The 11,343-nt window shown below is 32.5% G+C and overlaps 2 protein-coding genes and 1 pseudogene across 2 annotated transcripts; 1 reads left to right on the forward strand and 2 right to left on the reverse strand.

Annotated features, from left to right (window-relative positions):
- LOC106304668 overlaps positions 1-493 on the forward strand; it is a 3,240-nt pseudogene extending 2,747 nt beyond the window's left edge.
- Positions 494-1,788: 1,295 nt separating this feature from the next.
- LOC106302854 (glutathione S-transferase T3-like) lies at positions 1,789-2,724 on the reverse strand. Its single transcript, XM_013739262.1, has one exon. The coding sequence runs from the start codon at positions 2,722-2,724 to the stop codon at positions 1,789-1,791; it is 936 nt and encodes a 311-aa protein (XP_013594716.1).
- A 2,235-nt stretch (positions 2,725-4,959) lies between these two features.
- On the reverse strand, positions 4,960-7,035 carry LOC106304678 (nuclear transcription factor Y subunit B-9-like). The gene is made up of 2 exons (XM_013741075.1): positions 6,925-7,035; positions 4,960-5,725 (listed from the first exon to the last, which is right to left on the reverse strand). The coding sequence occupies exons 1-2, from the start codon at positions 6,974-6,976 to the stop codon at positions 5,085-5,087; spliced, it is 693 nt and encodes a 230-aa protein (XP_013596529.1). The 5' UTR covers positions 6,977-7,035; the 3' UTR covers positions 4,960-5,084.
- Positions 7,036-11,343: the final 4,308 nt, after the last annotated feature.

Genomic DNA, 11,343 nt, shown 5'->3' on the forward strand with positions numbered 1-11,343 from the left:
CAAAATGCTTAAACCACTAACATTTTGTATCTACATCGAGCACATTCTTGTATATCACAGATTCACAGTGTGATTGTTGTTCTTGAAGTTGTAACAAACACCCACAGGTGTTTAGTGTTTCGGTTTTTGTTTTGTTGGTGCAGTGCACTAGGGATGGGTATTCTCAGTTCTAGGAGCATTGGTTGCGATCCCAGTGGGCATCAAGCGCAAGTCTCTAGGCCCACTTGTTTTCTTCGGCACTACCGGAACGATGCTCGACATCATCATTGGCGTGACTCAGTGCGAGAGAGAACACGCTGAACACCAACTGAAGTTACTCCAAGACTCTCAAAACGCAACAACGAACAACGCAGAGACAGATTCCTTGTCCTAAATCTTCTTTCACAGTTTTCTTTACAATAAGACTTTGATGCCATCTTCAAGTCCAAACTTGTTTCAATATCGTGATCAGTCCATGTGTAGTGACAGAATAAAGAAGAAATTATTTTGATTTTATCAATACTAATAAACTCATATAAAATAATGATTTATGATCTCACCCAATAATCTCAACCATGAGCACGCCAACGAATACCGAGAGACTTAGAGCATGTTTAACCCTATTACCCCTAATGGGTTTCTTAGTAACTTTTTAATTAATAAAACTAATCAAATAACTTTAGTTAAGAAACTCCTATTTTAGTCAGTGCATTGGGAGTTTCTTAACTAGAGGTTCTTAAAAAAAATTATTAAATATTTTTTCAATATAAAATTTATTTATTAAATAAAACATATTAAAAGATAAAATTTAAAACATAAACAAAAAAAAATTAAAATTAAAATTAGTACAATAATCGAGAATAATTTTAAAAAACATCCGAGCTTGGTAGTTGTCTCAATAACATCCAAATCGACTCCATAAATGTTCAACCAAATCGGCTTTGAGTTGTTGATGGGTATGTGGATCATAAACGTTGATCGCCTTCTTCACGGTTTCTTTCGATATGAATTCTTTTTTTTCTTCTTCTTCTTTGGACTTCTTGATCACCATAATTAATGGCCAAATTCTCGAATGTTTGATCAAAATGTTGATCAAAGTATTGATCAAAATATTCATCAAAACTTTGCCCATCTACTCCCTCAAAAGTGTTATGAGAAGAGGAAGCCATAGAAAATGTTTAGATCAAAGAGAAGAGAGATACAAATGTTATGTGTATTGATATTGAGATCAAAGATTGAACGTGTTTATATGTTTTGCGAGAAGAGAAGAATTCAACTTGAGAATGTGTATTGAGAACAACGAGTTTACAAGACATATATAGACATACATAAACTCGTGAGAAGAATGGAGTGAATACATAAACTCGTGACACATACATACAAAATGAAGGACACTTTTCTTGGCTTCTTCTTCTCAACATCTCGTGACTTCTCACTGCATCTTCTTGTCAACATCTCCTGACTTCTCCTGCTTAAACATCTCGTGACTTCTCCTGCTCAAACGTGTGATGATCAAACGTGTATAACATCTCGTGACTTTTCTTGACTCTTCACTCACTGCACATCAAACGTGTATAAACAAATTAATGTATTTTAGAGACAAATAAACTAAGCCAAGATAGGACAGATCAGATTTCACAAAACACATAAACTCGTTTTTTATAAAATAACATAACAGATCACATAAACTTGAAACATACATTATCATTATGAAACTTCCGAATTCAGCAGAACATGAAGACAAACAGAACATGGAGAAAAAACAGAACATGAAGAAAAACAGAACATGAAGAAAAAACAGAACATGAACTATTTACTCAGCATCTCTGTAATGAGTTTCTGCTTAAGAGCTTCTTCAGATTCAGAAAGTGGCTCAGGTTTGGCAATGAGACGGTCAAGCAAATCCATCTTCTTAACACTCTCTTGAACTGCCAAATCTCTCTCTTTAACTGCCAAATCTCTCTCTTTAATAGAACACATGGCCAGAAACTCAGCAGATGCGGCCTTCGATGCCTCCTGATCTGCTATACTTCTCTTACCAGATGCTGCTTTCGATGCCTTAACACTAGGAGGACGTTTTGTTGGTGACTCACCGAGAGCTGAAGCTGCTTGAGAGCTTTCTGATTGTGCTCCATTATCACACTTTCTCTTCTTACCGCTGCCATCAATCTTGCAAGTAGCAGCTTCACACCATTTCTGGTCGTACCTCAGCTCCTCCCAAGCATGGTGAAGGTTGAATTTAATCTTATGATCGTGGTAGAAGATTTCATGTGCAAGTTTAACAGTATCAGCCTCATTCTGACCACTTGTTTTCTGTCTTGTTGCAGCCGCATAGGATCCACAGAATTTGCAAACAAGATCGTTCATCTTCTGCCACCTTTGTTTACACTGAAGAGCCTCTGGTTTATCACCTCTTTCCACCTTTGGACTTGCTGCATAATAATCTGCAATGCGTTTCCAGAAAGCAGGAGCTTTCTGCTCATTGCTTACAACAGCATCTTTGCTGGTGTTTAACCATGCGCTAACAAGCACTAGATCATCCGAGGGACTCCATTTCTTTCTTCCTTTGCGTTGTGGAGGTGAGTCTTCACAGAAGCTTGACGTTGCAGTTGCTTGAGTACTGAAGAGAGGGGGTTGTGATGATCTGAGATTCCCATCGAGTGAAAAACTCACATTAGGAAAGAGTTCAGGCATGACACTGTCTTGTTGACTGTTCAACAGATCAACAAAATTCGTAGAGTCCATATCTTACAATGGCATAGAAGAGAGAAAGAAGAACAAAGGTGTTTCAAGGAAGAGAGAAAGAGATTATGTGAGATGATGAAATGAAGGAAAGAAGGCACCGGGTTTAATAGACGTTGAAGATGAGAAGACATGTATCTAACTTATTTATTACCTAAAGCACACAAGCATTCATCACAAGCATTCATCAGAACCATTAATCACACGATTTTTCCCTAACCACAACCTAACAAGTATTTATTACCCTAAGTACTATCCACAACCTAACAATGCAAACTCATATCAAGTCTTACAAACTCACCGAGACTCTCAAGAAGTGGTTGACTGTCGACCTCAAAAGTGTAAGCATGTTCACATCTCCCTCAACCTTGTAAAAAAAACATAACACAATGATATGAGATAAGCTTAATACAGAGCCAACTCTTTACAAGACAAAATTAGCAACACAATTTATATGAGATTAGCTAAAATACTAAAATTAATCATTACAATGAAACTGAAAGACGGATGAGGTGAGAAAGTTTATTACTTGGGAAATCATCTCCAAATTGAAGAGATCGTGAGCCAGAGCTGAAAGACCGACAGATGAGAAGCCGTGAGGACCGTAACACTCGTCGTCTGTGGTGGGTTTGCATCGTTCTTCTGCCGGAGAAGACGAGAAGCGATGGAGGAGACGCAGTCAAGACAAAGAGAATACGAGGAGATGCCGTCAGGACCGAGACAGTCTTCGTCCTTGGTCTTCCTCCTTGGTGGGTTTCGATCCTTAATCTGGCGGAGAAGAAGACGAGAGAAGACGGAGGATCGAAACGAGAGAAGACTGAGAAGACGGAGAAGACGGAGGATCGTCCTTGGTGGGTTTCGATCGGTGGTGGGGTTCGATCGGTGGTGGGTTTCGATCGGTGGTGAGTTTCGATACTTCCTCTCCGACGAAGAAGACGAGAACGGCGACGGAGGATCGGTGGTGGAGGCTCCGTCGGAGAGTTTCGATCGATCAACGGTTCGCTTCTCTTTCGCACGACGGAGAACACAAGAGAAAGGAGAGAGAGGAGAGAAGAAATTATATAAAAAAAATACAGAACCATATACTTTAGCCTAACTGCTGACACGTGCCCCATATAACCGATCATATAGTCGGTCACCCAAATCCCCTCTTTAGGATCGATAACATCATATTTAATTTGTTTTGATTTATTTAATTGGATCATTTTATGTATAATCCCACTAAGGACCGCCCGTTAAACCATGATTAACCCGGAGTTCTTAGAGTGAGGTTCTTACCGGAAGTTGAGAAACTATTTCTTAATTTTTAACTAAAAAAACTAAAAACCGGTTTTTAAAGTCCTTATTTAAGAACCGGTTCTAGCTTTTTAATTAAAATTTAAAAAATAGTTTCTTAACTTCCGCTAAGAACCTCGTACTAAGAACCACGAGTTAATGATGCTCTTAGAAGAAGAAACAGCCATTCAACGAGAGAGAAAGCAGAAAGCAACGAAGTAGGCCAAAGCCTAACGACAATGACCGCACTTGGTCGAGAGCGACCATCACAAGCATGAAGGAGAGACTCTTTCTCCAACTTCACTGGACACTTAGCTGCATGTTTCTTGACTTGTACTAAAGCCGCCGCGAGAGCAAGCGCAAACGCTGTATTGCTTAACAGTCAGAAACTCTTTTTTGCTACTTGTAATGACTTGAAAATCAGCTTGTGTCATTCCTGTTTTTGGAAGTGATACGTTGAGAACATCTGGTGGTATAAGCATTGGTCTCAGAGTGGTGAACATTATAATGAGTGCTATCATCATAGTGGAAACTGCTGGAGGATTATTTCGATCACCATCCATTTCTAAACAAATTTATAGGATCAGGAGTGTAAATACTGAGAAGGAAATTTGAGGATATATAGTAAGTTAAAAGAAATGGTATTTATAAGATTATCTAATCTAACCATGGTTAAATTTATAACATTAATTAGTTAAAGAATATGAGACTTCGCTATAGAAGTTTATGTTAGCTTTTAAAGAGGGTGTTTAATAGTCATTTATGAATGACATTTGCTTTGTTTAATAAAGAGTAGGATTGGTTTACGGATTTTGTTCACTAACAATCTCCCACAAATATGCAGTGTTAGTCCCATACTCCCATTTCTTAAAGTAAAAACAGAAACCAAAAGACTAGATTTAACCAAATTGAACTTTTCATTTGCATATATATATATAAATTAATTCCAAAAAAATACTGAAACTGAAGTTTGATATTCAACTTTTTTCTTTTAAGATGCAACAAATAGATAATGTTTGGCAATACATAAATAACTATCCAAAACATGTTTTGAATAGACATGCAGAAAATCAAAGAAATTTTCATCTTCACTTATACTGACCATACTGGTCATAAACCGGCATTCCATTCATAGAAGAGGAAGATCCACCACCACCACCTACTGATCCATCCTGACCCGATCCGTTATGGTAGTACCGACCACCACCCATAACCATAGACTGATCCAACATGCCATAACCATACGAACCCGGCGGAGGTGGGCCGTGAAACCCCATACCACTTCCTCCATAGACCGGTTTAAATGATGACTCACCTCTAAGTGAACACCCACGATCGGTCTCGAACTCACGGTACCGGTTAATGAACACGTTGAGTGGTCCAACGTAATCATCGAACCCAAGTTTGCTCATGGCCCAAAGGATATCTTCAGCTGTTATTGTCTTACGTTGCTCACGTTGGCAACGCTCGTTAGCTTCACCGGTCACGAAGCTGATGTACTCGGAGACGCATTCTTGAATCGTTTCTTTTGCGTCGTCAGAGATTTTGGCGTGTGGCGGTAAGATTTTACGCATGATCCTTATCACGTTTGCGATTGGCATGTATTGGTCTTGCTCACGAGGCATGCTTGGTTGTTGCTGCGGCAAGATAGTCTTGCTCTTGTCGTCGCATGCACTGATGGAGCCGGTCATTGTCGGGATTGAGTTGTTGTGCTGGTCCAAGTTCAGTCCTGTTTACATAAATTGAAGTTGTTTGGAAAACTAAATGAAATTATATTTTTAGAAAGCGGATTTAATAGTTGAAAACGAGGACTATCAAGTGAAGACACGTGCTTAGTTTAGTACCAACCAATAAGATAAAAGATAAGTTTACAGGTCCCGGTTCCATTATGTAGACTGTTCAGATTCTTGACGTTACGTTTATATTCATAGAACGAAAGAGTCAAAAGGATCTTTCCACTTCTCGAAATACGTGAAATTTGATGATTTTACAAGTATAGCGCGTATTCCCAATTTTCTTTGTCAAATTTCTAGCTTGCTTAATTCAAAATTTGTTTTATTACTTAAAAATAATTAAAGTCGGTTATTGGTTAACCAATACTTTTACTAATTAATAAAACGATTTGGATTAGGTGAAACTATTTCATCCCCTGTGAACTAGAATGATTTTGTAGATTAAATAGAGGAGTTTACAATAGTATTTATATTACTTTTTGGCTTTAAATATAGGAGTTTACAATAGTATTTATATTATATTTGGCTAAAAAGTGTATTTAGATTCATAGGATATTTCCAAATCAGGGTGGACAAACGAGAATTTCGTTTTGAAACGAAAAAAAACAACCGTTACAGTAAAGCGAATAAACTAGTAAAGAAAATATCATAAGAGTAATTTAATATTTCCAATTGAAAATAAATCAAATTTTTTTTTTAGATTTTGAGTCGGCCTTTAAACTAAACCAACACATACGATTCCCACCTCTATATTTTTAAAAAGCCAGAATACAAATCTAAAAGATAGAAAAAGAAATTGAAACTCAATATTTCTTGTGCATGCACCGGTATAGTCAATGGACAAACATATGAAGATCTATCATCCCCCACTAAAAGTTGTTACTATATATTATCACGAAATATTTGAACTAAGGATTGGTTCCTGCTTGGATGTATACACGAATATGCAAATAAACATATAGATATATCAAACCCATTCATGCATGCATATATATAAGCGTCTTGCATGTGAGTAGACTCTTCTCCGTACCTTTCACAAAATCTAAGAAATAAAAATCTCTACTGTTTTAAGAAGACATGAAATTCTCTAGTTCTTTGTTTGATATACAAAAAATCTCAAAAACAAGTTTCTGATTAGTGAGTATACATAGTGCAGGCACGTATATACATAAATAGGAACTTATTATTTGATTACCCGAGTTAGATTTGGGTAGCTGATAGTGAGAGAGAGGAGCTCCACGTTCCATTGTTTCTCTGTCGTTTTTTAAGACCTTAGTAAATTAATTATTTGAGTGATTTGTTGCATGCAAAGAGAGGGTGATGGTAATGTGGTTTTATAGAGAGATGATACAAATGGCGAAGGAGGCGGTTCTTACGAGGTCGCTATATCTCTCTATCTCCCATTGGCTGATTTCATTGGCTAGGGTCCAGTTAAATTAGAGCCACTGCTATTCTCTCATTGGTCCTTCATTTCACTTATCACCAAAGTTAATTAAGTGAAAGGGTGTTTACAGAAAAAGAAAAAAAAGGAAAATTTTATGGAAAATACACTTTGTTTAGAAAGAAAACTGAAGAAGGAAATTCTCAATGTTTTAAAATTGAAGTTAATAAAGTTTTCATAATCAATAACATTGCAAATGATTCTCTTTTACATACCATGAGCATAGAAAAACAACATCTTAAGCGCATCTCAAAAATCGGAGCACAACACACCAAACCAAAAATCAACAAAATCTTACCGGACCCGTCGAAGAACGAAGAACATGTCTCAAGTGACGACTCTAGAGGCATGAACAATCTGTAAAACCGACGCGGCATGGAATAAACTCACAAAGCAAGTGGGATTGGCTTGGATATTCTCGAGAACCGGATTTGCCACACCCTCCAAGGATCGAGCACCCAAGACTTCGTCAACTCCCCTCTCATGGCGGAACCACTAGCGATGCGTCTGGCAATCATCAAGGCAACAACTCTCTAGATTACAACTCTTACGATGTCTTCGACAATCTAACGCTCATTAGAGCAATCAATCAAGACATGCATGTTAAGAAATTCCATGGAATCGTTTGCGATATCTAAAATATTACATCAATATTAATTAATAAAATGGTACACTAATACATAAAATTGTAAATAGAAATACATTATTAAATATTAAACTACAAGCAAAATACCACACTATTTCATAAAATTATTTCTATAATGCTCTTATATATGATAGTGCATTTTGAAGTAAGAAATGACTTTCTTTATTTTTAATTTATAGATTACAAGTTAAAAGTTGTTGAAATCGAGTATCCTCATTTTCTGCCATATGATCAATTATGTTTTCATGTACCTCTTTAAAAACTTTTTTTTATTAAATTTCTTTTGTAATATTTTTGTTGTTTAAATCAAGTTTTAAAATTTTGTGTGTAAAACTTAAATTAAAAAAAAAACAAATTTGTAATATTTATGAGATATAAAATTTCGAAAGATTAAAACTATAAATGAACAAATATTTAGGAATCATAAAAAAGATGTGTAATTTTAAGGACCAAATGCAAATAAAAATATGAAACTTCAAATTTTGAAGTTTTTGAAATTTTTTTTTCAAGAGCAAAAAGCTTTATATCTGAAGTTATAGAATCTATTTTGGAGATGCTCTAAGAAATGCTATAATAGAGTTTCACTATTCCGTAGTATTTACTTATGTGTTTGTTAGATTTGATATTTTACCTTGTAATTACCATAATATTTTATGGTTTGAGTGTTACTAACTAAAGAGTTTTGATATTTTGCTAAAATCATGTGTTTTCTTACTATGTTTATGTCATAATAAGTTTTGTTTTATAGTTGTTGCATGTATTATTTTGATTAATTATTAATGTTTCTTTAATGCACCATTTTAAATTGAGACATTCCATAGGATGACTCTTTTTAGTTTATTTTCACAAAATCTCCCCCAAAGAAGAAGAAAAACAAAAAGAAGTTTTATTAAAGGGTAAAAATATATTTATACCTATGGTTAACTAATCTAGATTTAAGGTTTAGAGTTAAGGAAGTTTTGAGGATATGGTTTCAAATTTTAAAAATGAAAATAAAAATTAAAAATTTCAGAATAAAAATGGGTATTTTGATCATTTTTTTCCTCGAGAGCTATTTTGTGAAAGTTAAAAATAGCTATTTGAGAGAATTGCCCTATTAAATTCAATTAACTAATTTCTCTTTCTAGTTAATATTGTGTATATATATATTTTTTTTTCTATCAAAATAGAAATACGCAATGGACTTTATATTATAGTCATGTATGATTTACATAAAATTATACTAAATTAAATTTATTTCTAAGGTTTTCATTAAAATATTTCAGTCATTACATATACATTAGAACATTCGAATAGAATACACCTTAAATAATCAATATCTTTTAAAATATTTTTAGTTTCATTACAACATACTACATAATTATAGCTATTTATTTTTGATACAAAATATCTGATAAAATATTTTAATTTTCATTATATAAATAAATAATTAAATTCGTTATTATTATTAAAATACTATATATAATTATTAATTTATTTTTAGTTTTAAAAGAAAAAAATAAAATTATATAGTATTTTAACATATTAAATACTCCCCTTTTAAATTAGTCTAGTCCATTACCCTTAAGTTAATATTTATTTGGAGAAATTTTATGTTTACCACTTTTCATCTTTACCACCTCTAAAAGAACATTTTCAAAAATACCTTCTTTATTAAGTGGCAAAAGACTCTTATACCCTTGTTATCTATATATATATAATAAATCACTATTTAAATTTTTTTTTTATGTTTTTCGAATTATACTTTTTCAAATTCAATTTTTTTATAAATTTATTTTTTGATTTATTTTTTTATTTTTTTTTCAAAATTTCTTTTTGAAAATCGGAAATTGTGTTTGAAACTATTTTTTGATTTTTTTTATATTTTTTAAGTATTTATTTATATATTTATTGGAATCCTAAATTTCACATTCCAAAAACCATACCCCATTCCCTCAACTCTAAACCCTAAGTCTAAATTAGTTAACCATAGGGGTATAAGTGTCTTTTACCCTTCATTAAAAGTGATGGTAAAAGTAATTAATGTAAACATGAAAAGAGGTACTATGAATGTGGTATTTGTGGCAATTTCTCTTATTTATTATTGTAAAATATTTATTATTATTTGGCCTAAAATCTTAAATTTGCATCCAAAAACTTGAAAAATAAAATATTGAAATTATTTAAGAATACATTATTTGATTATATATTGGATTGTACTACAATTAATATTTTTAAAATTAAAGTTTTTACAGATTATTTAATCATATATATGAAATAATTTATTTAAAGAACATTAAAAGAGCTTTAATCAATGAAAAATAGATAAAAAAGATTTAAAAATCAAAAGTACAAACCAATAAAAATTATAAGTATATAAATATATGTTGTTTCATGTAACATACATAATATTTTAAATCATTTTAATATACATATTAAACTTATATCAAATAAAGTATCAACACAACTATAATTAAGTTTCACATATATATTTTCATAACGGTAGATTAATTTAGATGTTAAGACATATCTAATTTAATAAACGTGAAATTGTAATTACATACCAAATTCAAAAATCAAAATTAAGTTATATATATAACATCAAAATTTAAACATTTAAGTTTATATGAAATTAGTAAAGACAAAAACTCGCGCATAAGAAAGTTAAAATGAACAAAAAATAATGGATCAATCCAACTCAATCCTAACAATAGACCTCAATGAACAGAAGAATTAGATATAAATGGGTTAATGAATTCAGTGGATAATGAGTTATCTATTACAAAAAACAATAGAAATCATAATCAACATAAACTCAAATCAAAATATAAACCATAGATAACCAAACAAATTTCTATACCAATTTACTAAACCATTTTTTCATATATCTAAATTAATTTTAATAAATCAATTTTAATAGATTATATTTTGGTTGTTGTAATATACTAAACTTAATCATTTTTCCTCATTAACACTGCAAAATATTGTTTCCATGCAAAAATCACAAATTGTGTGATTTCCACCAAAACTGTAAAATCTTTTTTTTTTCTTAAAAAAGATATTTTCTTTGCAAAAATTGCGGAAAAGGATTTTTTTCCACAGTTTCAAGAATCGTGCTTTTTTGACAAAAATCACAAAATTTTATTTTCCGGCTAAAAATTGTAAATTATGTGTTTCTGTTAAAACCATAATATTGAGTTTTTATGTCAAAATTGTAAATTGTGTTTTCGCCGTAAAATTGCAAAAATCGTATTTTTCGACAAAATCACAAAATGGTGTTTTCTACTAAAATCACAAATTGAGTTTTCATGCCAAAATCGCAAAATCTTATTTTGCGACTAAAAATTCAATATTGTGTTTGCGTGCCAAAAACGCAAAATTGAGTTTTTCCGTTAAAACCACAAATCATGTTTTTTCGCAAAGATCACAAAATTGAGTTTCAAGCAAAATCTGCAAAATCAAATTTTCTGTTAAAACTGTGAAATTGTGTTTTTCATGTCAAAAGCGCAAAATTGTGTTTTCCGTCAAAACCGTAAAATCGTGTTTTT

The sequence above is a fragment of the Brassica oleracea genome, chromosome C7 (genome assembly GCF_000695525.1).
Source record: "Brassica oleracea var. oleracea cultivar TO1000 chromosome C7, BOL, whole genome shotgun sequence".
Classification (NCBI taxonomy): Eukaryota; Viridiplantae; Streptophyta; class Magnoliopsida; order Brassicales; family Brassicaceae; genus Brassica; species Brassica oleracea.

Bases quoted from the DNA above. Each gene is read 5' to 3' on its own strand.
- LOC106304678 (XM_013741075.1), bottom strand. From the start codon at position 6,976: ATGGAACGTGGAGCTCCTCTCTCTCACTATCAGCTACCCAAATCTAAC. The intron at 5,726-6,924 runs GTAATCAAATAA...TTATGTAAACAG, and splicing joins GCTACCCAAATCTAACTCGG to GACTGAACTTGGACCAGCAC.
- LOC106302854 (XM_013739262.1), bottom strand. From the start codon at position 2,724: ATGGACTCTACGAATTTTGTTGATCTGTTGAACAGTCAACAAGACAGT.